Raw genomic sequence first — 24,189 nt, 5'->3', positions numbered from 1 at the left:
AGGAAGGCAAGATAAGCCAAAGCTCAGCAAGCCAAATGAGCTGTTCATCCTTTGCTGCTTCTCTTGGTTTAGCATCTCACCTCATGCCTGGGATGGGCATTTGAAACTGCCCTCATGGGATGGTGCATCCAAGCTCTTTTGGTGCTGAGGTACCACAGGACTGATGCCACCAGTTCACCAGTATACTCTGCTAATAAAGAATCTGGAAGCTGTGTCCGCAGAGCAATTTGCTGACAATACAGCTTCCTCATTTCTTATGTCTATATTAAATGGGAAAACACGTGCATGAGCCATTTTGCAAACATAGCAGAACTAGAGTTGCAATTAGACAATTTAGTTTAAAGTCAGGTCACCAGTTGCAGCTGAAGACAGAGCTCAGTACCTCACTCTATAACACACTTCTTGCATCAATGCTCCCTACAGTGCATCAGGACCCAGTTTGAAAAATTATACTGGTACGAATACTTTGACAGCCTCCCTTGTTAGTAAAAACCACCTTGGATCAAGACGCCTTCTCAAGTAGGAGGGTGGAAAAAGTCACAACTTTCAAAGATCTAGTAACTGCAGGGAGTAATGGTATTGACCGGATGTAAGGCTGGAAGAACTTATTGACAGTTTTATTTGGAGCAGGCAGAGAAAAGACAAGGTAGAGCTCTTTGGATTTGTAAAGGCTCTTGCTAAGAAGAAGACATGGGGGCAGACTTCATCCTGTACCAGTGAGACATCATCCCTGCAAGGCCATTTCTTGGGGCTGAATTATTTGATGTGAACAAGCAATCTGATCAAGACAGCTCTACCAACAGTAGAACTGCTGCTTTGCCAGGACAGCATACTGCTTTTGGGGTACAAGGTATGCTATATACCAAAAAAACTTTTTTTTCAAGTGTAAGCAGTGTCTGCACTCAAGAGTTTGTCAGTGCTAGTGCCTGGTACAGCAAAACCATCCAACTGTTGCCATGCAGACAAGGTTTTATTACCTATTTCTGCTAGCTGTCTGAAAAAATAAATAGGTCCCTATTTGGTTCTGCCTTTTATTTGGTGTACACCCTATTCCTGGTTTGATCAGGCTCAGAACTGTGCCCCAAAGCCACCCAGTTATTAGACTAAGGGATAGCCATCAGCCCCATACAGTAATGAAGGATTCAATATCTAAACAAAATAAAAGTTGTGTTGTCCTCTTCCTGGAGGGCTAGCAGATAAAATTAACATTGGTTTTGCACAGTACAGCCTGGTCCTAGGTGGCATCAGGTGGGACTGACTGTCCACGTGGGTGATGTGTCTGGCTTGTACCTCAAGTTGTGCCAGGGGAGATTTAGATTGGATATTAGGAAAGTTTTCTTCACTGAAAAGGTGTTCAAGCATTGGAACAGACTGTCCAGGGATGTGGTGGAGTCACCATCCCCGGAAATGTTCAAAAAAGGTGTAGATGTGGTGCTTAGGGAAATGGTTTAGTGGTGGACTTGGCAGTCCTGGGTTAACGGTTGGACTTGATGGTATTAAAGTTTTTTTCCAGCCTAAATGGTTCTATGATTCTATGATTCCTCATAGGACTAAGGCTAGGGGTAGCACTGTGCTCTTGAGACCTGCAACTCAGAGGCATGCCTTCAAGGTGAATCCACTTTCTCTGTTGACAGGGAATTGCACTGGAGATGGGAAATAGAGTTTAGGTTCATGATGGCATGGACAGTAATGATGGACAATGACGATGGACAACAAATCTGAAGCTCTTTGCTAGGAGAGACAAGAAAGAACGTTCTTACATTAAAATCATGGGTCCTAGATTTGGGAGTGATCATTCAATCCTTGTTCCCCAGTAATCCTCTACTCCTTTGAGCTGGGGTGGATGATGCCTAGAGCTGTTCAGGATGAATTCCAGGAATGCAGGGCACCAATGCACATTAAAAGCCTGAAAACATGGTGAAGATGGAGATTGCAAACTCTTTGAACATCTTCTTCTTGGGTCTGCATCACATGTTCAGCCCCCAGCCTCTGGCTGCCGCTGAAGTGCTCGAAACCCACAGCTGGGGAGAAGCCGTGCAGGCAGCTCCACCTGCACTTGGGGCTGCAAATACAAGTGCGTGGGTATGAGATGATGCTTGTCCACTCAAAGACTGAGGGGGAAAAGGGCCCCTTTTCCCCTTGGACAGCATCCAAAATTGCTATCTTTCCTTGTGCAGCCCAGCTCCCTCCCCAGCCCCAACCAATAGCTACGTGAATTGAGATTAGAACAAGCGGTTACTAGTGTATAAAAATCCCTGGGGCAGACTTCTGCTCCACTTCCTTGTCATTGTTCAGGGAAGCCCCAGGCAAACCCTCCTGCTCTACACCATGGTGCACTGGACAGCTGAAGAGAAGCAGCTCATCACCGGCCTCTGGGCCAAGGTCAATGTGGCCGAATGCGGTGCCGAGGCCCTGGCCAGGTAGGTCCATCTCCCAGGCATCTGCTCAGCTGCACCCTGGATAGACAAACCGTGGCAATTGCATTTGGGAGCGTTAACGTGTCTCCTTGTGTCCCTCTGTCTTTCCCCAGGCTGCTGATTGTCTACCCCTGGACCCAGAGGTTCTTTGCTTCCTTCGGGAACCTCTCCAGCCCCACTGCCATCCTTGGCAACCCCATGGTCCGTGCCCATGGCAAGAAAGTGCTCACCTCCTTTGGGGAAGCTGTGAAGAACCTGGACAACATTAAGAAATGTTTTGCTCAGCTGAGCAAACTCCACTGTGACAAGTTGCACGTGGACCCCGAGAACTTCAGGGTGAGCTGTTCTCAGACTCCGGCCTCAGCTGGGCAGGGGTTTCTGTTCTCTGGAGGGAGCTTTAGGGGTCTCTGAGGTGTCTGTCAGTCATTGAGACCTAGAGAGAAACTCTGAGGCTGCCTGAGCCTGGGTGCCTGCTGAGGGCGGGCAGGGGCGGTGGAGGGGAGAGGGGAGTGAACAGGCACATTCGGGAGAATAGAGAGGAGTTATGGGACTGGGAACTGTGAGAGGATGAACCCAGGCAGGCAAGGTGGATGGGCATGAAATGCGGAGTCGAATACGTGCTGGTGGTCAGCAATGTTGGCTTGGAGTGGCCAGAGACCAGAAGGGAGGAAACTGAGACAGGGTTTGGAGGACAGAGCTGAGCTTGGCTATGGTGGAGTGGTTAAACCAACAGAGAAAATAAACACAGCCACTTCACCAGAAGGAGGGGATTTGAGCCAAGAGAAAGCAAGGGTGGGTAGGGATATGAAAGGAAAGGATAAACCCAGTTGAAGAAGAGGGAGGAAGGTAAAGGAAGGTGTGTGGGGAGGAGGATCCAGCACATCCAGGCATCCTGATGAGTGCCAGAGATGCAAGCTGTGCAAGGAGCTTGGTGCTCTGCACAGGGCTGTGATAAATCCATTCCTTGCTTTGTGATGAATTCCCCAATAACCGGTCTTCATGTGTGAACACCTGGGTGGTGTGACGGTGGAGAGGGAGGAGGGGGCAGCACCGGGCTGATGCCTTCTCCTCCCTCCATCGCCAGCTCCTGGGTGACATCCTCATCATCGTCCTGGCTGCCCACTTTGCTAAGGACTTCACCCCCGCCTGCCAGTCCGCCTGGCAGAAGATGGTCCGTGTGGTGGCCCATGCACTGGCCCACGAGTACCACTGAGCCTCCTGCAAACATTTGTGCCTGGAGATTCTCCTGGTTCATGGGGAAACATACTCTGGTTCTGCTGGTCTTTAATTGCCAAATAAACACCAACTGCTTCAGCTATGAAAAGGTGTCTGCTTCTCTGTGGGGCTGGGGTGGGGGCCACCCCCAGGTGCTGGAGAATGGGAAGGAGGTACTCACACACACAGGGTAACGTGAGCTATGGTCTTGTCTGTGAATTCATGCAAGTGAGACTTGTCTGAGCTGGAAAATCCAGGGGGAAATTTTAAAAAAATAAATAAACACTACAAAATGCAAACAGAAATACTCTGATGCTTTTTTGAGGCTTCAGGTAGCATCGTTGAGTTTAACATTATGAGTTTTTCACAGATTAGGTGGAACAAAACTTTGTACAAAAACATGCAGTGGGAGAAGGGGCAGTGAGATCAGGGCCATTGTAACTTCCTTCATGGAAAGAAAAATGCTTTTTTTGTTGTTGTTTTTTGACTAAATCATTACCATTCTCAAATTATTAAACACAGAATGTAATAGACACAACTATATATTACGCAAAAAATATGCCAAGAAGGTAATTTCACAGATGGGAGAGACAAAGCATCTGCTTTCACTGGCACCTATGTTTAACTTTCCACAAGCAAAACGAAATTCCCTGAACAGTCCCCATGCCACATGGAGGACCATGGCCCTCACCAGCCTCCTATCCTTCTTTCAGACTTGCAGCATCCCCGCAGCACTAAGAGCAATTCAGGGACATGTCTGGGGTTTCTGGGTGGTGAATCCTGCCCACCCCCTTATCAGGGAGAAGTCAGGGTGAATGGCTCCAGAGCAGCTCTGCAGTAAACACTGCACTGTTCAGCGTGGAGGGCTGGGGACCAGTGTCACCCCCCAGGCATGTCCCCAGGGTCCTTTGGCCAAGCCCACTCCTGAAGTGAGCAGGCAGGGGAGAACCAGAGCAGCAATCACTACGGTGGCAGCACAGCCAATGCAAACCCATTGATCCATGGTCATCCAGACCCTGCTGGACCAGCTGGCATCCCTGTGTGCTGCCTGGGTCTACCCCCAAGCTCCACCCCTGACCCCAGTGCCTGCATCCCACACCACCACCTCCAGCCCGCTATGCTGGGAGCTGAAGGAGACCAAGCTGCCTTTCCCACCACTTGGGAGGGCCACTGCTCCTCTGGCTGCAAAATCACTAGCTCAAACACTGTCTCCTGCTGCACATTTGCACAGACCCCAGTATACACAGTCTTCCCCAGCTCTCCTGGGGCCCCTGTGAGCTAAAACCCTACATGCAATTAGCATGCCTGTGTTACAACATTTCCCTTCCAACGTTGCTTGGCCTTTCCTAACAGGCTTTTTGAGACAGGAGCTCTCTCAGACTGCAAGCCACTGCCCATGGTTTTCTTGGTGTTACCCTGATGTTAGCACACTATTAAATAGCTGATAGGAAAGAATGAGGGCAACCCAAAGCCTGACAGGTCCTGCAAGAAGAGGACAAAGAGAAACAGCTTGCACGCTGCTGGTGCATTCAAATGGAGGACCCAACAAGCCTCAAGTCCAAGTCTTCAGCCTCGCAGCCATGCAGCCTGACGTGGTTTGCACCTTCCAAGTGGTGCCAATCCTTGCACACAGCTTCCTCTGAGGGCTTGTGCAGGTCTTGCATGGTGCCGTGCTTGGGCTTTGCATGGAGATAAATGCCACTTGCCATCAGTGAGCTGCAAAGCTGGAAATCAAAGACGGGGGGAGGGCAGTCTGCCAGCCCATCCCAGTGGTGGATCTGGGCATCTTGCCCCGGGCCCCACCCTGACACCATGTCCCCTCCCTTGGGGTGCCAGGGCTGTGGGGCCCCCCCTCGCAGGCCCAGCCAATGAAGGGGTGCATGTGGAAGAGGAGGGGCCCGGTGTAGCATATAAAAATGGAGACTTGGAGAGCTGGTCACCAGCGTGCGATCCCCTCGGGAGCAAGAGCCGAGACTTCCTCCATACCTGCCAGCAGCCACACGCTATCCTCCACCCGACACCATGGTGCAGTGGACAGCTGAAGAGAAGCAGCTCATCACCGGCCTCTGGGGCAAGGTCAATGTGGCCGACTGCGGTGCTGAGGCCCTGGCCAGGTAGGTCCATCTCCCAGGCATCTGCTCAGCTGCATCCTGGATAGACAAACCGTGGCAATTGCATTTGGGAGCGTTAACATGTCTGTGTCTGCTTGTGTCCCTTTGCCTCTCCCCAGGCTGCTGATTGTCTACCCCTGGACCCAGAGGTTCTTTGCTTCCTTCGGGAACCTCTCCAGCCCCACTGCCATCCTTGGCAACCCCATGGTCCGTGCCCATGGCAAGAAAGTGCTCACCTCCTTTGGGGAAGCTGTGAAGAATCTGGACAACATCAAGAACACCTTCTCCCAGCTGTCTGAGCTGCACTGCGACAAGCTGCACGTGGACCCCGAGAACTTCAGGGTGAGCCATGCTCCTGACTGGGGGACCCATCCTCCCCATTGCATCTCTGGGCAGTTTCTCTTCTAACCCTGAGCCCTGCCATGTGTGGGATTTACCTTAGACTAGTGCAGATGGAAGAGATGTTGTTGGTTGGGTTTAGGGGAGATTCAGGAGAGGAAGGGAGAGGGAAGGGACCAACCTGCAGCTTGGTGAGAATGCACCGAAGGGGCTGAGAGGTGGTAGTTATGGAGAGGTGGACTGGAGGGTGCAAGCAAGGACACATGGGAGACAGGAAGGAGGCGAGGAAGTGGTTTCAGTGTGGAAAAGGAGGGGAAGAGTAAAGTGAAAGCAGATGTTGAGCAGGAAGAGGCTTGAGCCAAGGAGAAAGCAAAGGAGCAAGAGTTAAGCTTGGCATGCAGAAGAAAGGAGAGATGAGTGAGGAGCAAGGCATGGTGGCTAGATGCCAAAAGTGAAAGAGGAATGGGACTCGGGGAGAGAGAAAACTTTGGCTCCCACATCTCTGCAGCTGAGAGTTTCCCAGCGGGGAAGTAACCCTGACATTTGTCACCAGTGCTGGCAGAGATCCACCACCACCTTAGCATGAGCTCATTGTTCGTGCCAGGTCACTTTGCAGTGCTGAGTTCTGGATCCTTGCCGTGCAGCAGATGCTCATCTGTGTCTTCTGCTCGGGGGAAACTCCCAAACAAAGCCAGAAGGGAGAAAGAAAAAAATTAATCAACAGAATTTCTGGAGGTTTTTTTGGTTACTTTTCCCACAGCAGTAGCAGAACCTGAATCTTTAGAGTAAAAACAGAGAACAAGTTTAAGGTACATCTTAAAAAAGACTCCAGGGAAATATTTAAGCCTACAAAGTACCTGGAGGTTTCCCTGGGTCTAATGCAAGTGCTTGTGTTGAGGATCTGCAGGCTCCTGGGCATTGCTAACCCAAGGGTGCTCTTGTCCCTGCAGCTCCTGGGTGACATCCTGATCATTGTCCTGGCCGCCCACTTCGCCAAGGATTTCACTCCTGACTGCCAGGCTGCCTGGCAAAAGCTGGTCCGTGTGGTGGCCCACGCTCTGGCCCGCAAGTACCACTAAAGCATCGGCAGAAAAGCCTGAGCAGCATCCTGCGTGTTGTGCACCAGCTGACATGCTACTATGGGGCTGACAGCTTTTAACAACCAAATAAAGCTCATCCTGTGAAGTCTCCCATTGAGTCTGTGTGTCCCTGTGAGGCTGGGGGGGGAGTTGGGAATGGGGACCTGGGGTACCCGCAGGAGGACTGAAGTGTAAGCTTGAGCAGAGTGGGCATTTTCCTCCCAAGAAATGCCACCTCCCTTTGTTCTGTGTTTTTTTGGGAGGCTTGTGGGGGATTTGCCTCTGGAAATCATGCCTACAGAGTACTGTGTAGATATAGCCCTGCTGCCTCTGTAGTCACACACCAGAAAGTTTGCACTGAGGAGCTCACCAGTATTTTAGTGTGAAACCTGCATGTTTTCTTGCAGGGAATGGTAACTTGTGGAATTCATATTTTTTTAGGGACAATAAACAAAGTGATGACTTTAATCTACCCTAGCTCATTCCTGGCATAAAGCCTACAGGAAATTAGCTGACTCATACTGGCCAAGCAGCCAGCTGGGTGGGGGTAGTTTTTAGATAAACATTTTGTTATCAAAACCTGTCCAGACTTTGTTTATGCTTTTTCACCCTGCACCACCCATTCTGCAATTTGGGGGGGGGGGGGGGGGGGGAGGGAAGAGGGAAGGGCAGTCCTGCTAACAGTGGCAACTATTAATAATTTTCTGGATCCAAGGATCAATCGATGCTCAGTGCATGCAGAGCGTTTTGGGTGTTTTAAGTGTCTGCAGAGCAGGAGTCTCTAGGGTAGCATTTATTCTTGGTGTGGGAAGCACTGTCTGCCCTGTGTGAACTGAGCATGATGAAGTAAAAGCAACAGTTAGCTGAACAGACATGCTTATTTTTAAAGGGAAAAAAGGGCATACCTATATATCCCCGTGTCTCTGACACTCTGTTTGCACTGTGTCTTATCCCAGCTTCATCCACATTTATGGGCATCCCACTCACTGTCCCTGACCCACTGGAGGGTATTAAAAGCCCTCTGTGACCCATAAATGCCCCTTCTCACACACCTTACTCGAAGGAAAAGGTATTTTGTTTCTGGTGTTGAGGAGGACTCTGAGAAGGTGAGAAGATGATTTGTAGTAAAACCCAGAGGTTTTTTCCTCCCTGCAGGGAGTCAGGGCAGGCACAGAGTGTGGTGTCTTGGTCAGGAGACCAGGGTCACAAAGAAACAGATTCTTACATGGTTTTTCATAGGCTTCATGATAAATATTCATAAACTTTTATATGAACGTGATTGTTCATAGACTTTAGGCAGAAATGACTGAATTATTTGAACAAGTTGGTGTTCTCCTGCAAGTGAGGTGTCTGGGGGTAGAAATGAGCCAAGCATACCTCTCAGGTTAGATCCTACATGTCAGTACAGCAAGGGAGGGCTGGGCTCTTCCCACTGTTGTGGTTCCTGCTGGCGTACCCTTTCCCAGGAGCAGGGACGAGGGTTTCCATTCCCTGCACCTGGCAGCAGGGTAGGACCAGTACAGTGCCCACTGGCACTGCCCGTGGCTTCATGCCCCAGCCCCAGCTGCAGCTAGGGGGTAACACCCTGGTTCATGTCCCTACAGCAAATAGATCCTGCGGGATGTCCTCTCCCCATGCTGTTTTGCCTGCTCCCATTTTGTCTCCTGCATGATGGCCGATGTGGGAACTGATAACCCGCCCGGGCGATGCCCGGTGCAGTGCGGTGCTGGCAGCACCACAGGTCCTGGGGGCGGGGGGGGGGCTGATAAGGCGGTGCAGGAGGGTGGGCACCAGCAGCAACCCGGTGGCATTTTGCCTGTATGTTCTCTCCCCCATGCACGCACCCAGGCAGTGCTCAGCTTGATTTCTCATCATGTTCCAGCACACCAGCCCTCATGCATTAGGTTTCCTTAAGAAAAGGCAGATGTAGGCAGCTCTAATGAAGATTACTCATCCCTATTCCATTGAAAAAAACCTCTACAGCTAAAGGGGGAAAGAGATATTATCAGGCTGAAAATCTCCCTCAGTATTTTCTTCCTTTTAATTGACTTCCCTCCCATTCCTGTATTTGCAGTAAAAGGCTTGAAGACACTTGGCAGGAGGAACATGGAGGAAGGCAAGCCCTGATGTCCAGACAGGAACTTTGTCAGGTCTTTAGCTCCACTGCAGCCTGGCCGTCCAAATGCCCCTCATCTTACCCAGCCCCCAGACCAACAAGACCCAGTGCCTCTTACGTAGCCCAATCCAAATCCTATGGAAAACACCAGGGAGACAGTGGATTGATTGCCCTAGGTGCCTTGAGATCAGGATCAAAGCCCATGTGCTTTCAGCAAGGACAGCATTTATTGGGGCTTTATGCAGAAAATAAAACAGGAGAGCCCCCCCACCATCATGTAAGGGCTCCTGGCAAAGGTGCATTGCCCGCAGAGTGCTGGGGGGTGTCCCAGGACAGCAACTCACATGAAGCACAAATATCTCTTCCTGCCAAAGGAGGTTGGGCACAGCCTGGCTGAACATGGGGTGAAACATGAAATACAGCAACCTTGTCAGGGCAGGTTCAGAAGGGAAAGGCCCTGGGCTCCTCCAGGTTGGACACAGCTTTTTGCTGCTTTTTGAACACAAAGGAGATCCCACAGTGGAAACCCTTGTGTTCAAAGCCCATTTCCCCTGCCTTTTATGGATGTGGATGAAAGCAGAAATGGGATGAAAAGGGTGATACTTTTTAATACTTGCTCCCTGTCCAGCAGCGCTGCGTCTAGGTGGTCCTTTTACATCTGAGGGGAGAACATTTGGATAAGCTTCCTCACACTGCAAAAGGGACAAATAAACTAAGCAGGTCAAGTTCTGTTACAGGAGGAGGAAAATAGGGTTAATGCAGATTTCAGCTGCAAAGCCTGAGCATCCTCTGGACAACTCCAGCATTGCTCACAGCTGCTGGTGGTGCAAGGAGACTGGAATCCTCCTGCAGTACAGGTATCTACACGGTTTCCTTCTGGCAAATCCCTCTAGGTTGCTCTGCCACAGGATGCATTTTGGCAGGGGCATTCATCATTTTGCTGATAGAGGCTAAAGCAAGGCAGAGTCCAGCATTTGGGAGAGTCAAGGCACAAGGCTCTCACCCACTGAGTCCCATGCACTTATCATAAACTCATAGAATGGGTTGGGTTGGAAGGGACCTTCAAGACCACCCAGTCCCACCCCCCTGCCAGGGGCAGGGCCCCCTCCCCCCAGCCCAGGCTGCTCCCAGCCCCGTCCAGCCTGGCCTTGAGCCCTGCCAGGGATGGGGCACCCACAGCTGCTCTGGGCAGCCTGGGCCAGCACCTCGCCACCCTCACAGCAAATAATTTCTTCCTAATATCTAATCTAATTCTACCCCCCTTCGATTTAAAGACATTCCTCCTTGTCTTATCACTACATGCCCTTCTCCAAAGGTCCTCATCCATGATAAAGCATAGTGGACTACTGCACAGTGGATTGCGCAGTCTTCTCTGCAAAGGGGCCCACATCTGGTAGGTGAAACAGAATTGCCTGCACAGAGGGGAAGGGATAAAGCTCTTGAGCTCAGGATAACGAGTGGCCCCTTCTCAGGATGCCACACCCTGGCCATCCCCTTCTGCTCCACCACTTCTGGGGACCCCCACCCCAGCCAGCCCCAGCCAATGACCCCACAGCGCAGGACAGGGAGGAGCTGCTGGCAGGGGATAAAAACCTCCATGGGGTCTGCAGCTCAGCTACAGGATCTGTGTCCTCCTGCCGCTCTGAGCGAAGCCGCCTGCCACCATGGTGCACTGGACAGCTGAAGAGAAGCAGCTCATCGCCAGCCTCTGGGCCAAGGTCAATGTGGAGGAATGCGGTGCCGAGGCCCTGGCCAGGTAGGTCCATCTCCCAGGCATCTGCTCAGCTGCATCCTGGATAGACAAACCGTGGCAATTGCATTTGGGAGCGTTAACATTGTGTCCGTGTCCCTCTGTCTCTCCCCAGGCTGCTGATTGTCTACCCCTGGACCCAGAGGTTCTTTGCTTCCTTCGGGAACCTCTCCAGCCCCACCGCCATCCTCGGCAACCCCAAGGTCCGTGCCCATGGCAAGAAAGTGCTCACCTCCTTTGGGGAAGCTGTGAAGAACCTGGACAACATTAAGTTGACCTACGCCAAGCTGTCTGAGCTGCACTGTGAGAAGCTGCATGTGGACCCCGAGAACTTCAGGGTGAGACATGTTTGCAATCCCAGCCCCTTCCCTACCTCGGGTGGGAGAAGTCAGATTTTGCTTTGCAATGGTTGGTATTTCCTCCAACAACTCTGTCCAAGGGTGCTTTATGGAAACAGAGTCCCTCTGTAGTACCCAAGCATGGTGATAGCTTGTGCAGATTCGCACAAGCTTCGCAAGATTGTGGGTGACTTTCACAGTGAAAAGTCCCATTTTAAGTACCATCACAGTGATGGGGAGATCGTTACCTGAAGGAGGTCTGGTCAGGGACAAAAGAAACAAACCCCAGGGAAGGTGCAGCACGGGCTGGAGGAGTTGGAAGCAGAGGGAAGCAAAGAAGAGCATTTAAGGAAATCATAGGTCCTATAGCAAGATGAGCGGCTAGCGTGCCCGAAAAGCACAGAGAATGGGCTGCCTGTCTGGATGGGACACTCCCTGCTCCTCCAACAGTTTTAAATAGAAATGGATAATTTTCTCCATTTACATATAAAGGAGAAAAAGAATTAAAAAAAAAAAAAAAAACAACACAAAAAAAAAACCCAGAACAGCATTTTGCAGGGTGGGTCTCAGGCCAAATTGCTTTAGCATCCCCAAAATGGTGGGGAATAGTTTCAAGGCTCTTTCTTTCCTTTTTTTTTTAAAAAAGACTGAAGCAAATACTGTTTTTCTAAATCCCAGAGATTTCTAAGGAACGACTGAGGATTTTGTTGTAGCAGTCCCAGGGAATGGGGAGTGAGCCAGTCGCCATAAGCAGCCCTGGAGCCTGAGGGTCACTTATAGGAGGCAGAGGGGCTGAGGAGAAAGATGAGGTGTGTGCAGCATGTGAGTCCTTTCAGTAGGGAAGTCCAGCCTCAGGGAGAAGTCAGGAGAAGGGAAATGCAGCCTGTGGGTTACAGGGTGGTGTTGGTGGGGGATGGGAAGGAGAGGGACCAGAGGGAAGTCTGCAGCAGGAAAACCAGGGAGACAGAGAGTTTGCATGAAGGAAGAAGCTGTTTAGAGCTAAAGGCATGGCAGGACAGGGTAGGGCTGGTGGAGTTGTGAGAAGCAGGAGCACAGAGCCTTCTCTGAGAGGTTGTGGGTGCAACAGCTCAGCCCCAGTTCAGGGATGCCAGTTCCCTGCTCTGGGGTCTGCAGTGGCACAATGCTTCAAGCAGCACTGAACTGTCTGTTTTCCTCTTTCTCCTCCAGCTCCTTGGAGACATCCTAATCATTGTCCTGGCTTCCCACTTTGGCAGGGATTTCACCCCTGCTTGCCAGTTTGCCTGGCAAAAGCTGGTCGGTGTCGTGGCTCACGCTCTGGCCCGCAAGTACCACTGAGCATCCCAGGACCAGCCGTGCGAGGAAGAATCCCTGCTCCACCACAAGCACCTCTGAGCCCGAGGAGATGCCCTGTGGGCATTGACAGGCTGTAACCACCAAATAAAGGCTTTCCAGCACTGTGTCTGCAAAGTCTCTGCGTCAGGAAAGTAGGGGGGCCAGGGGAGTTTGTGCTGTTCCACACAATGCCATCCATGTTTGGGTACATTTCTTGTTTCTAAGGGCTGTTGCAAACAGTTTCCTTAACTCTGCAGTGCTGTCTCATGTGTGCTCCCTGCTACTGCGTGCTTGGGTGTCTGTGAAGACGAAACCCATGCAAAGGGCCCTGACACTTGGGGCTGTTTCAGGGAGGGCCATAGCAATAATGCGAGATTGTGAAGAATCCACATCTGGTCTCCCAGCTCTACATTAATGTGAAATAAGGTGAAGCCAGCACCATCTGGAGCACAGAGTTGCCAGCCAAGCTGCTGCTGCACTTTGGGAGCTGGTGCCTGCCTTGCCCTGCTCTGCTCTAGGGCTGGGGATGGACCATCTCCTTTTAGACCAGCTGATGCAGGAGAAAACCTTTCAACTCTGACTCTTGGGAGGTTCAGGAGATGTCCACTTCTTCTAGCTGTATCAGCTGGTCTAACAGGAGATATGCTTCTCCAGGGGGCATTTTTCATGCTGATGCACATAGCAGATCCTCATCCCCAGGCACCCACAGTCCCAAAGACCCCCTCTGTCCAGACCAAGGGGATTCAGTTCCCAGCATCACCCAGCAAAAAAATCCCACCACACTAGCTGGTATTGGGGCTTTGCTGTGCCTGGCCCTCCTTATCCCATCCGAGGGGCCTTCATGGTGCACGGAGCCAGGCTGTGTGTCAGGCTTAGTCATTCCTTCATTGGAACAAAGATGACAAATTCAATTATTTTTTAGCTATTTTATTATACCAAACAGAAAAAAAAAAAACCCATAAAAATAGCCAGGACTGTGTCTATCTTACTCTTAAATCTTTTCTTAAACCAAGACTGGAGACACCTTGCACAAGGGGGCTGACAACCAGTGCTGTTTACAGCATCTGGCACAGCAGAGACCTGGCTGTGATAGAAGTTTCTGGAGTTACCAGGGAGGACACCGTTGTTTTGGACCATAATCTTTCAAAATCTGCCCTCATCTCACCTGGATTCTGCAGGCTTCTCCTATGTGCCAAATCTGTGGGGATATGGAGAAGAGCTGAGCTCCTGGAAACGCTGTGCAGCCAACAGCAGCGCAACCCATGTGCTGACCCTGCTTCAAGCAGGGCATCAGGCCAGAGATCCCTGGAGTGCCCTTACCATTCTGTGGTTCAGTCTGAGTTTGCAAGGCATTTGCTTGCTTTGCTCACCTATGGCTTAGTTTGAAGGGGTCCATAAAGAAACAAGTTGTAGGTGCCTTTGTAAGTTAGAGACTCACAGAATCACAGAAGGGTTTGGGTTGGAAGGAACCTTCAAGACCAGCCAGTCCCACCCCCCGCCAGGGGCAGGGCCCCCTCCCCCCAGCCCAGGCTGCTCCCAGCCCCGTCCAGCCTGGCCTTGAGCCCTGCCAGGGATGGGGCACCCACAGCTGCTCTGGGCAGCCTGGGCCAGCGCCTCGCCGCCCTCACGGGGAAGGGTTTCTTCCTCACGTCCAACCTAAATCTCCCCTCTCTCAGCTTCAAGCCATTCCCCCCTGTCCCACCGCTCCCTGCCCTTGCCCAAAGCCCCTCCCCAGCTTTCCTGTCGGCCCCTCCAGGCACTGGGAGCTGCTCTAAGGTCTCCCCGGAGCCTTCTCCTCCCCAGGCTGCACAGCCCCAGCTCTCCCAGCCTGTCCCCACAGCAGAGGGGCTCCAGCCCTCTGACCAGCTCCGTGGCCTCCGACGGGCCCGCTCCAACAGGTCCGTGTCCTTCTGATGTGGGGGCCCCCGAGCTGGACGCAGGGCTGGGCAGGTGAGTGTCTCACCAGAGCAGGGTCAAGGCTGTACAATCACCTCCCTCGGCCTGCTGGTCAGTCTGCTCTGTTTGGATGCTGCAAAGGAGAGGATTGAAGAGAGGTGGGAGGAGCATGTAGATGTTGCCCATCACCGCGTGTAAGACAGGTGTGCCTCTTTCCCAAATCTGTGCAGGATGGGCTAGACATATTCTGGGATGAAGAAGACTGAGACCACACAATCTTCAGTCCCTTGCCCTTGGAGGCAATGCTGAGAGGTGTCACAAGGACCATGGTGGAGGACAACAAATGAAGAGGAGAACTGAACCCTTGGTGAAGAAAATCAAGTTTGGGGCATAGATGCTACTGAATGCCATCTCTCTGGAAGGCAGACAGGTCACCGTGAGATGGAGGCAAATGGGATGGGACAAGGCACTCCTTGGTCACCAGGCAGTCAGAAGAGATAAGGAGACAGGGTATGATCAGCTCTATAGTCCTCTGTGGTTGTGTCAGCCCTGTTTTGGCTTCCCTAATGCCTGTTGGCATGGTCACACACCACCATGGGGGGCAGAGAGCGCCATCAGCTTATGAAGGGGCATGGAAAAAAGCACTGCTGACTCCAGGAGGGTGAAGGAGCAAGTAAGGAAGAGTTGGGGCACATTTATCTCATAATAGACATTGTTTGCAGTGGTTACAGGTTTTAATAAAAAGAGGTAGTTGACTAGATGTGCTAGGATACTTAATAGAGTGAGCACAATGAAAAATGTGGTGGTGCATTTTGTGATTATGAGAGAAACATTCCTGTCTTCTCTACAGTAAAATCCTCTTGTTAAATGCTGTGGCACATTGCTTGCAAATGGAAACTTAAAAATCCAGCTTAGAAAATATAATGAATTAATCAAACCCCTGAGCCTTTTAAGGAATTCTTATTTGCAGTTTAATGTCAGCCTAAGGAGCAGGCTAACCAGGGGACTCTCAGGTAGAATTATTTTAATCTGTCTTGATCTCCACACTTACCAAAATAAGAGGAGCAGAAAAAAAACCCAGTTCACTTCTTAGCACAAGCCAAAAATACTCTTTCACTGACTGTGCTGCCCCTGCTGGGGTTATATATAATGTAAGGCACGATTTTATGCCTCTAGAGGGAATATGCTGTCAGGAGTGTCAGCATAATAGAGCATTTCAGAAGACAGGTCTTGGAACTGGTGGGACTGGAATACAATCGTAACAAAATTCAGCCACCCATGTGATATGTTTGTTGTTTTTTCCCACACTATTTGAAACTGAGGATGAATAGTAATGTACTTGTTCTGATTTTGAAAAAGATGTTTTAAAGCTGTTGAGAAGTAAATAAAAAGTGGTATTAGCTTTTTCTGGTTTCCCTCTTTGTTTTAGTTGCCCTGTCCATAAGATGGGGAAAATAAAATGTATCCATCCGTAAGAGGGTTTATTGGGATTCCACTGCTGATGTTTGAGAATGCAATGTGTACATGACAGTGCTTTTGCATGGCCAAAATATAGGCTCACCCTACACCCATGCTGGTACATGCTGCACCTGTGAGCACTGCATATCCCTCTCCCCATCCCTTCCCCAACTCTCTCTCCCCAAACATTTGCCATGGTAGAACTTACATCTTTTCAAGCATACAGAGGAAGAAGAGTGAGGCACAGCTTTTGCACTGAAAGGCTTGCCAGGGATGGGTGTGTTTTATTTCATGGTTCTATGTTAAAAGGGAAGACAAATCTTGGGGAAACTTTTTTTTTTCTTTTTTTTTTTTTTTTTGTGTCATTGCTGCTCTGACCACCAGTTCCTAAACATTTATGATCCTTGTCTTTGCTCGTGTAGTATTTACCCTTGTGCTGCTGCCAGGGTGGTAGCAGCTCAAGGTACAAATGGGAGTACCATTGCCTTCCTGGACTGTGTAGTTGTTTTGCATTTCATGGCCTCAGCCCCTGCAGCAGGTCCCAGGTGACTGCCATTGCTGCTGAGATTTCACACAGGCATTACAAAACCAGACAGCTTCCTCTGCATGTGAAATGGGCAGAAGCGAGGTTCCCTTTCACTCTGCATCTTCTGCGTAAGGACTTCAGCTGAACAGAGGTAAGGACATCTGAAGGCTCAATGCACTTCCCTGCCAGCCTTGCTTCATCACTGATGTTTTAATTTTGGGTGGGACATTTTCAGTTCAGAATTTGTGCTAAAAGGGAGCTTTGGTTCACAGCCAGCTTGCTTATCTGTCACTGTGCATTCCTGCAGCTCTTTCACATGCTCCATCCATGCATCCATCCACCCACCCATGCACCCATCATTCTTCCTTTGTTGTGGTTTAACCCCAACAATGTTCAGTGAACAGCCCCCCTCGCCCCCCCTCGAGGTTTATGGCTGAGCACAGTCATCTTGTATGGAATATCCAGTTGGTCAGCTGCAGTCCTGGCTGCGTGCCTTCTCAAGTCCCTGTGCACCCCCAGCACAAGTGGGGCAGCTGGGAATAGACCAATTAAATTTCTCATGGCACAGTCATGCCTTTAGCCACAAACCCTCCACTTAAGCAATGCCACGTTCCCTGTTTACATAGACAGATGGAGCGCAAATTCCTTAGATGAGCATTTTATAACAACGTTTGTTGGTGTTTGTTTTTTTTTTTTTACTTCCAACCCCAAAAGGTACTGTCCCTGTGTTCAGAGCTTCAGCCCTTTAAACATTGCTTTTCTTTTATGATTTGTGTTCCACATAGCACTGTATTTCCCTGAGGTCTCTGTGGGCTGTGGACTGGAAGCCCTTGGCTACAGTTCTGTAGAAGAAATGAGAGCTGGCTTTGTGTACACATTGCTTAATTTTACCCATAACTGTTACTGTAAGAACAACATTTCTGCTAAGAATTATAGTTGCTGTGTATATTACTAACACAGACATCAACTGGAATACCTGGCACTTCAAATAGCTTGGTGTGCTATCGTTAAGAACTGCACTAACAGCAACAACAATTAGAACAGTAAATAATCTCTGGAGTGGAGGGAAACAACAATGTCCTAAATTTGCCAATGCCTTACCAAATGTAGACTGGCAGGAGTGAGCGTGTCCCCTCAGGGTTCAGAGTGGGTGACAGATAAATTCTGGTAACTGCTGCTGCTTCTGTAGCTCCCAGGGACCCTTGTTAAGGAACACAGTGCCACGATGCTGGGTGCTGCACAGACACAAACCAAGGGGAAAGCTGCAGCCTTTTCCCCTTTGCCTCCTACTGAAGGGCAGGTTAAGCGATAGCAAAGTGTGCAGGTGGAGGACAGAAGGACAAGCAGGACCGTATCTGCCAAGAGCCAAGCCACTGTCCCAACTCAGCAAGCAGACAGGGGATGGTGGTTTGCAGAGCTCCAGGCAGGGCATCCTGCACAGGGTGGAAGGTAGAAGGCTGAACATCCAGCAAGCAAGCTGAGGGAGCTGGCTGGGCAAGATGGTAAGTGCAGGTAAGGACAGAGAACAGGCTGGAGGCACAGCCTGGGAGCAGAAACAGGCATCTGGCATCTGCTGCAACAGCCCATGGGCAAGGGGAGGGCTGCCCAGAGAAGCAAGGATGGTCAGAGGGACCATTGTCCTCCTGCTTTGTCCTGCATGGAAGTGCCTGGGGTGAGGCTGTGTGCATCAGGGACTGAGAGCAGAGGTGGGGAAGGGGCTGGGGACTGAGGGGAGAGGCTGCAAAAACAAAGCTGAAGAGGGACTCACATGGATGCAGAGACCAGGACCTGAGTGCCAGGGAAGGACAGCAATGTTGCGTACAGCAACTGAGAGGAGAGGCCATAGCAATGTCCTGGGATGGAGGTAGCCCCTGTGTGATAAATGATGTTACTATTGACATTACAGGGGAGGAGCCTGGGGAGAAAATAAAGCAAGAAACAGGACAGAACTGGCACATCAAAGTGCTCATCTCTGCTCTGGCACATCTTCAAGGAGGAGAAAAGAAATGAGATCTTCACGTGAACCGTTCATTTTCATTGCCTTGTGAAATCTAACCTGGCATCAACTTTGAAACACTAATAAAAAGAGGGGCTTTAACCCAGGCAGAGCATCAAGGTGGGGCAAGTATGTCCCCAGGGAACAGCAGCCATGCCCTGACTTTCCTGCTGACTGGCATTCCTGGGATGGCTCACTTCCAGCACTGGGTTTTCTTCCCTTGCTGCCTGATGTATCTCATCGCAATGCTGGGAAATGGCACCATCCTGCTGGTCGTGAGAGCCAATCGAAGGCTCCACCGGCCCATGTACTACTTCCTTTCGATGCTGGCCACCACAGACCTGGGCCTGACTCTGTCCACCCTACCCACGGTGCTGCGTGTCTTTTGGTTTGGCACTGGAGAGATCAGCTTCCCGCTCTGCCTCACCCAGATGTTCTGCATTCATGCCTTTTCCTTCATGGAATCCTCAGTGCTTCTGGTCATGGCCTTTGATCGTTATATGGCCATCTGCTGCCCGCTGAGATACTCCTCCATCCTCACCAGTGCCAGGATTGCAAAGATTGGGCTGGGGATGGTCTGCCGCTCTCTGATGGCGCTCCCGCCCATCTGCCTGCTCACACGACTGCCGTTCTGCAGGTCCCACATGCTATCCCACTCCTATTGCTTGCACCAGGATATGATACGGCTGGCGTGCACAGACACCACCCTGAATAGCCTGTACGGCCTAACTCTGGTGCTATTCATCACCCTAGACTCAGTGCTCATCATCTTGTCTTACAGCATGATCATTAAGGCCGTGGTGGGCATCACCTCCAGAGAGGAGCAGACCAAAGCCCTCAACACTTGTGTCTCTCACTTCTGTGCTGTTCTTCTCTTCTATGTCCCCATGGCTGGCCTCTCCTTTATACACCGGTACAGGAAAACTGCTGCACCCTTCAGCCAGATGCTCATGGCCAACATCTACCTTTTTGTCCCGCCTATGTTGAACCCCATCATCTACAGCATGAAAAACAAGCCCATTCGCAAAGACCTCCTCAGGTTCCTGTGTGCAAGACTGGCCTGGCCTGGCCATGGCCAGCAGCCCAGGAGTCATTGAGAAGTGGGAAGCTTGCCTACATGAAATTCCCACAAGAAATGACAGATGGAACATAAGCAGGAGTTTAAGAAAGGCAAAAATTAATGGGATGAGCACCTTGCAAAGGATGCTCTAACTGTCAGAGGAACACTTTTTAAATGCATCAAAAGCAGGAATCTGTCTGGGAAACAGGTGAGCAAGGGTGAGAAGCGTACTCATGGGTGATAAGGCCACAGCAGAGAAGCTCAGGAATTCTTTCCATGGGGTTTCTATACCCGGCACCGTCTTCATAGCAAATGGATTAGAGGATTTTGAGCAGTTCAAAGTAAATATGGAGGAAGTGTTCCATCAAAGAAAGATCAGTTAGATATCACTAACTCCCAGAACCAGATATCATTCACCCGAGAGTCTGGAAGGAGCTTAGATGTGAAGCTGCAGAGCTGCTGTTCAGGGTGCAGCACTCTATTGCAAATGGTCATGGTGCTGCAGGGCGGAGCATCCCTTCAACTCCGCCTGCAAAAGGGGCTCCATGGGGTTCCTGAGACCTGCTGACCAGTAGCCTTGATTTCTCTCACTGGTAGGACAGTAGAGGTTGTGGTAAAGAATAAAGTCACTAAGCATATGGGTAAACACGTATGGGTAAAGCTGTGGTGGAGCCAGCCAGGCTACGGCAAGGGGAGATCCTGCCTTGGTGCTCTGCTGGACTTCTGTGAGGGGGGCTCCAGCTGGAAGGATCCCATGGCCATAATACACCTGGATGCCCCAAAGCCTTTGACTAAATGCTTTTAATGAAATTACTTTGTAGGGGGATTGGAGGAAACTCTCTTTGAGGGATGAACAGTGGGTTTAAGTAAGGGTAGGCCATTTTCTGTCCAGAGAAGACTCAGCAGTGTCCTCCCCAAGGGATCTCTGCCAGAACTCCTTTCTTTCTGCATTGTCATCAGTGACCTGGATGAGGGAGCGCACAGTGAACAATCACAGCTTGCAGATGATACTAGGTCGGCCAATGTACTGGCAGCAACTGTCTTCTGTAGTTTTGTAACATTGTTAAAAATTTAATTGCAATGACAATAAATTCTTGGCTCCACATAGATGGTGTGCTTCCTTTTGCCCTAACAAGCTTTTGAGGGTACCACAGCCCCAACAGACACAGAACCACCATGACACTTGGTAACACCTGAATGAGTAAGCTATTATTTGGACCACAAGTCCCATGCGAGTGGGTCTAAAATGAAGGAGTTTGAGGAAACTCTTGCTGCATGGTGGTATGTATACGTAATCCATCTGTGGATAGTTCTCCTGGGCTGCTATGAGAGACAGGGAAATGCCATGAAGCTTGTTTGTCAAACTCAGTGCTCAACCCTGAAACCCTAGGAAGAGGGCTCAGCCTGAGGCAGGCGACTTCTGTTGTTTGGATCACATCTGAGAAATCTGATCAGGAAGCCTGTAAAGCACTGATGGCCATTCAGTCCATGGTCTGACTTGGAGTACACAGGCATTTTTTGTTAGTTTTCTGTCGTTTCCCTTGGGTATTCATGTGCCTATTTAGGCTTCAGTACATACCAGTGTTCCTTGGTTGTTCTCAGTAATGACAGCTTTCTGTAAGGGAAAAAAAGAAAACGGGATTTTTTTGGGCCCTTCTTAGCCCATCCTGAGATGGTGGGTGCTTCAGGACTATGAGGAAGGCGCTGCCTTCAGCGTACAGCCTTGTGCACAGCAAGGCTGTGACCAGCACTGCTATCAATAGTTTTAAGTGCATAGCACTGCTTCGCCTCTCTGCTTTCTCACCCTATGCTGAAGCAATCCTATTCATAAAGATGGAAATTAAAGCAGAGGGAGGCATGGGGAGCAGGCAGGATATTCTGGGGTGAAACCAACCCCAACTGTCTGCTTTAGGGGGATCTGAGCCACTCTTCTGCAGGCTCTGTCTTGCTCAGATCTCCTACTGGGGGGTAGGGCATTAAACACACAGTGCGCATGGCAGCACCTCATTTCAGGGGTCCCCAGTGGGAGCTGGCTCTCCTATTGCTGTAATACAGGATGGTGGAGCTGCAGTGTGGTGGCTGAGCTGGACCTACTCACACCGGCTGGGGATCTGACCTGAACCCTTTTTGTGTATAATCCCGATCCTGTTATGCCCTGATGGTATCGTGAGCTGGGTGCTGTTGCAATGATATTGCACAGGCTCCATTTCCACTGTGGGTCCGCATTGAGGCATTTGGTTGCTGGTCACAGAATCAGTATCACAGAGTGGTTTGGGCCGGAAGAGACCAACTCCCTGACATGGGGGTTCCAACCCCCCTGCCATGGGGGGACACATCTTCCACCAGACTAGGTTGCTCCCAGCCCCATCCAGCCTGGCCTTGAGCCCTGCCAGGGATGGGGCACCCACAGCTGCTCTGGGCAGCCTGGGCCAGCGCCTCACCACACGCACAGCAAAGAATTTCCTGCTAGTATCTAACCTAAGTCTGCCCTCTTTCAGTTTAAAACTGTTACCCCTTGTCCTATCACTACATGCCCTTGTAGAAAGTCCCTGGTCCAGGCAGAGCAGGTGAACCATCCCAGCTGCTGTGAGTCTGCAACACCCTGGAGTGGGCTGGTTACAGTCCTAGGGAAGGGAAATGTCTGGTGACTTTCATCTTAAACACCTCTTGCACATATGTAATCTGTGCTGTAGTGCATGCTGCTGCACTAGAGGCGAGGTGGCTGAGCACCTCTAGTTAGCATTATATTTCCCATGCAGATCCATCCCTAGGCAGTGCTGGCCAGGAGGATCAGCTCCCTTGTTCTGACAGGACCCCTGGGTCCAGCTGACCCAGTGCCATGGTGAAGGCAGATAACTCTTATCCCAACATGCCCCATTGCTATGTCTTCCTTGTCTGACCAGAAGGGCCATTAGCTTAGGAGGCTGCAGTTGCAACTCCTCAGGCAGTTACAGACCCTGCACTATTGACCAGGAAAGCATACGAGACTATAGATACTGTGACACCCCTTTATACGGCAAAGAAAATGCTGTGGGCTTCGAAACAGGGTAGACTTCACCAACTGCATAAAGGTTAAAGGTTCAGGATCCTCAGCACTCAAATGGATGGCAGGCTGGAGTAGAGAGCATCTGCACTGTTATTCACCAACTGTTCTACCATATGCAAAAGCTCTTGAGTCTTCTGTGTCCTACATCAGGGCCTTCTTGGAGTGAGAAGTTTGTGTATCTCTCTGCAGATCTGTTTAGTTTTGACACTGTAAATAGCAGGGTTTAGCACAGGGTGTACAATGAGGTAGATACTGGCCATGAAGATACGGATCAGAAGAGAGGGAGATTTCCCAAACCTGTACACCATGGACAAGCCGATCATTGGGATATAATAAATCAAACCAGCACAGATATGAGAGATGCAGGTGTTCAGGGACTTGAGACGCTCTCACTTGGATGCAATACACAACACAGTCTTAATGATCATGATGTAGGACAGGATGATGCACAACAAGTCTAGCCCAAAGGTGACCAAGAGGACAAATAAGCCATACATGCTTATTCACCCTGGTATCTTCACAGGGCAGCTGGAGCAAGTTGGGGTGCAAACAGAAGTGAGCCAGCACGTGGGACTGGCAGAACGACAGCTTCTTCAGAAGTATTGGCAAGGGGAGCAAGAGGCTAAGGTTCCTGATGGCAAGCCCCAGCCAGATGACACCTACCCTGGGGTTGGTCAGGATGGATGCATACTACAAGGGGTTGTAGATGGCCATGGAGCGGTCGAAGGCCATGGCCCACAGCACCCCAGAGTCCAGGATGGAGAAAGTGAATGAAAAACATCTGGGAGATGCAGGCATGAAACCCAATCTTGTGTCCATCAAAGAGCAACACACTCAGCACTGTGGGGAGAGCAGACAGAGACACATCAAGGTCTGCGAGAGCCAGCATGCACGGGAAGAGGTACATGGGCTCATGGAGGCTGCGCTCTGCCTTGATGACAAGGAGGATTGCACTATTTCCCAGGATGGAAATGACATACATACAGCAGAAGGGGATGGTAAGACACACATTCCCATTTGTCATTCCTGAGATTCCTGTGAGAAGGAAGGTAGAAGGTATAAGGAAGATACTGCTGGTCATTTTCCTAGTGCAGCATCTTCGTCCTATCAAAGACCAAGCAGTAGTTCCCACTCCTACAAAAGAAGTCACAGAAAACATGAGAGAGTAATCTCACCATAAAGCAGAGCTTTCTTTACGTCTCTCTCACAGTGACCATGGGGACCCAGACTTCTGAGTTTGCTGAGACAGCAAGAGGGCATTTTACCTTTGTGATCAGTTCTGGCCACGGAGAACTACAGCTCCTAAAAGTTAGAAAGCTTGTGGAGATGGAGGGACACAGTACCTAGCTGATGGCTGAATTATGGCCACCTCTATGCCAGGACCCAAAGAACGTTTTACTAGATTGGCAGGTGTGATAGTGTATTGACTGTGTGGCACCAGCTGGTAAAAAGACTTAGGAGCTGGCATCCTGGATGAAGGTTGAAAGCAGACTTGTATCTCATACAGAAAGCCCACATCTGGACTCGG

General features: G+C 50.4%; 4 protein-coding genes and 1 pseudogene across 5 annotated transcripts; 4 read left to right on the top strand and 1 right to left on the bottom strand.

Moving 5' to 3' along the window:
• Window positions 1-2,265: 2,265 nt before the first annotated feature.
• On the top strand, window positions 2,266-3,741 carry LOC121082916 (hemoglobin subunit beta-like). Its single transcript, XM_040582615.1, has 3 exons — window positions 2,266-2,420; window positions 2,531-2,753; window positions 3,502-3,741. The coding sequence occupies exons 1-3, from the start codon at window positions 2,329-2,331 to the stop codon at window positions 3,628-3,630; spliced, it is 444 nt and encodes a 147-aa protein (XP_040438549.1). The 5' UTR covers window positions 2,266-2,328; the 3' UTR covers window positions 3,631-3,741.
• Window positions 3,742-5,556: 1,815 nt separating this feature from the next.
• Window positions 5,557-7,270, top strand: LOC121082915 (hemoglobin subunit beta). Its single transcript, XM_040582614.1, has 3 exons — window positions 5,557-5,746; window positions 5,863-6,085; window positions 7,033-7,270. The coding sequence occupies exons 1-3, from the start codon at window positions 5,655-5,657 to the stop codon at window positions 7,159-7,161; spliced, it is 444 nt and encodes a 147-aa protein (XP_040438548.1). The 5' UTR covers window positions 5,557-5,654; the 3' UTR covers window positions 7,162-7,270.
• A 3,629-nt stretch (window positions 7,271-10,899) lies between these two features.
• Window positions 10,900-15,990, top strand: LOC121082917 (hemoglobin subunit epsilon). Of its 2 annotated transcripts, XR_005826172.1 has the most exons (4): window positions 10,900-11,033; window positions 11,143-11,365; window positions 12,554-12,756; window positions 14,806-15,990. XR_005826172.1 is itself a non-coding variant. In XM_040582616.1 (3 exons), exons 1-3 carry the CDS (start codon window positions 10,942-10,944, stop codon window positions 12,680-12,682), a joined length of 444 nt encoding a protein of 147 aa, XP_040438550.1. In that variant the 5' UTR covers window positions 10,900-10,941; the 3' UTR covers window positions 12,683-12,806. The 2 variants fall into 2 exon arrangements, 1 of the variants encoding a protein (XP_040438550.1); XM_040582616.1 differs by lacking the exon at window positions 14,806-15,990 and having other exon boundaries at window positions 12,554-12,806.
• A 100-nt stretch (window positions 15,991-16,090) lies between these two features.
• Window positions 16,091-21,187, top strand: LOC121082903 (olfactory receptor 51I2-like). Its single transcript, XM_040582596.1, has 2 exons — window positions 16,091-16,710; window positions 18,466-21,187. Exon 2 carries the CDS (start codon window positions 18,687-18,689, stop codon window positions 19,650-19,652), a length of 966 nt encoding a protein of 321 aa, XP_040438530.1. The 5' UTR covers window positions 16,091-16,710; window positions 18,466-18,686; the 3' UTR covers window positions 19,653-21,187.
• A 1,620-nt stretch (window positions 21,188-22,807) lies between these two features.
• Window positions 22,808-23,820, bottom strand: LOC121082900 (annotated as a pseudogene).
• Window positions 23,821-24,189: the final 369 nt, after the last annotated feature.

The sequence above is a fragment of the Falco naumanni genome, chromosome 2 (assembly GCF_017639655.2).
Source record: "Falco naumanni isolate bFalNau1 chromosome 2, bFalNau1.pat, whole genome shotgun sequence".
Lineage (NCBI taxonomy): Eukaryota > Metazoa > Chordata > Aves > Falconiformes > Falconidae > Falco > Falco naumanni.
This window is presented reverse-complemented; position numbering and strand designations above follow the sequence as displayed.

Bases quoted from the DNA above. Each gene is read 5' to 3' on its own strand.
- LOC121082916 (XM_040582615.1), top strand. From the start codon at position 2,329: ATGGTGCACTGGACAGCTGAAGAGAAGCAGCTCATCACCGGCCTCTGG. The intron at 2,421-2,530 runs GTAGGTCCATCT...GTCTTTCCCCAG, and splicing joins GGTGCCGAGGCCCTGGCCAG to GCTGCTGATTGTCTACCCCT. The intron at 2,754-3,501 runs GTGAGCTGTTCT...CTCCATCGCCAG, and splicing joins TGGACCCCGAGAACTTCAGG to CTCCTGGGTGACATCCTCAT.
- LOC121082915 (XM_040582614.1), top strand. From the start codon at position 5,655: ATGGTGCAGTGGACAGCTGAAGAGAAGCAGCTCATCACCGGCCTCTGG. The intron at 5,747-5,862 runs GTAGGTCCATCT...GCCTCTCCCCAG, and splicing joins GGTGCTGAGGCCCTGGCCAG to GCTGCTGATTGTCTACCCCT. The intron at 6,086-7,032 runs GTGAGCCATGCT...TTGTCCCTGCAG, and splicing joins TGGACCCCGAGAACTTCAGG to CTCCTGGGTGACATCCTGAT.
- LOC121082917 (XM_040582616.1), top strand. From the start codon at position 10,942: ATGGTGCACTGGACAGCTGAAGAGAAGCAGCTCATCGCCAGCCTCTGG. The intron at 11,034-11,142 runs GTAGGTCCATCT...GTCTCTCCCCAG, and splicing joins GGTGCCGAGGCCCTGGCCAG to GCTGCTGATTGTCTACCCCT. The intron at 11,366-12,553 runs GTGAGACATGTT...TTTCTCCTCCAG, and splicing joins TGGACCCCGAGAACTTCAGG to CTCCTTGGAGACATCCTAAT.
- LOC121082903 (XM_040582596.1), top strand. From the start codon at position 18,687: ATGTCCCCAGGGAACAGCAGCCATGCCCTGACTTTCCTGCTGACTGGC.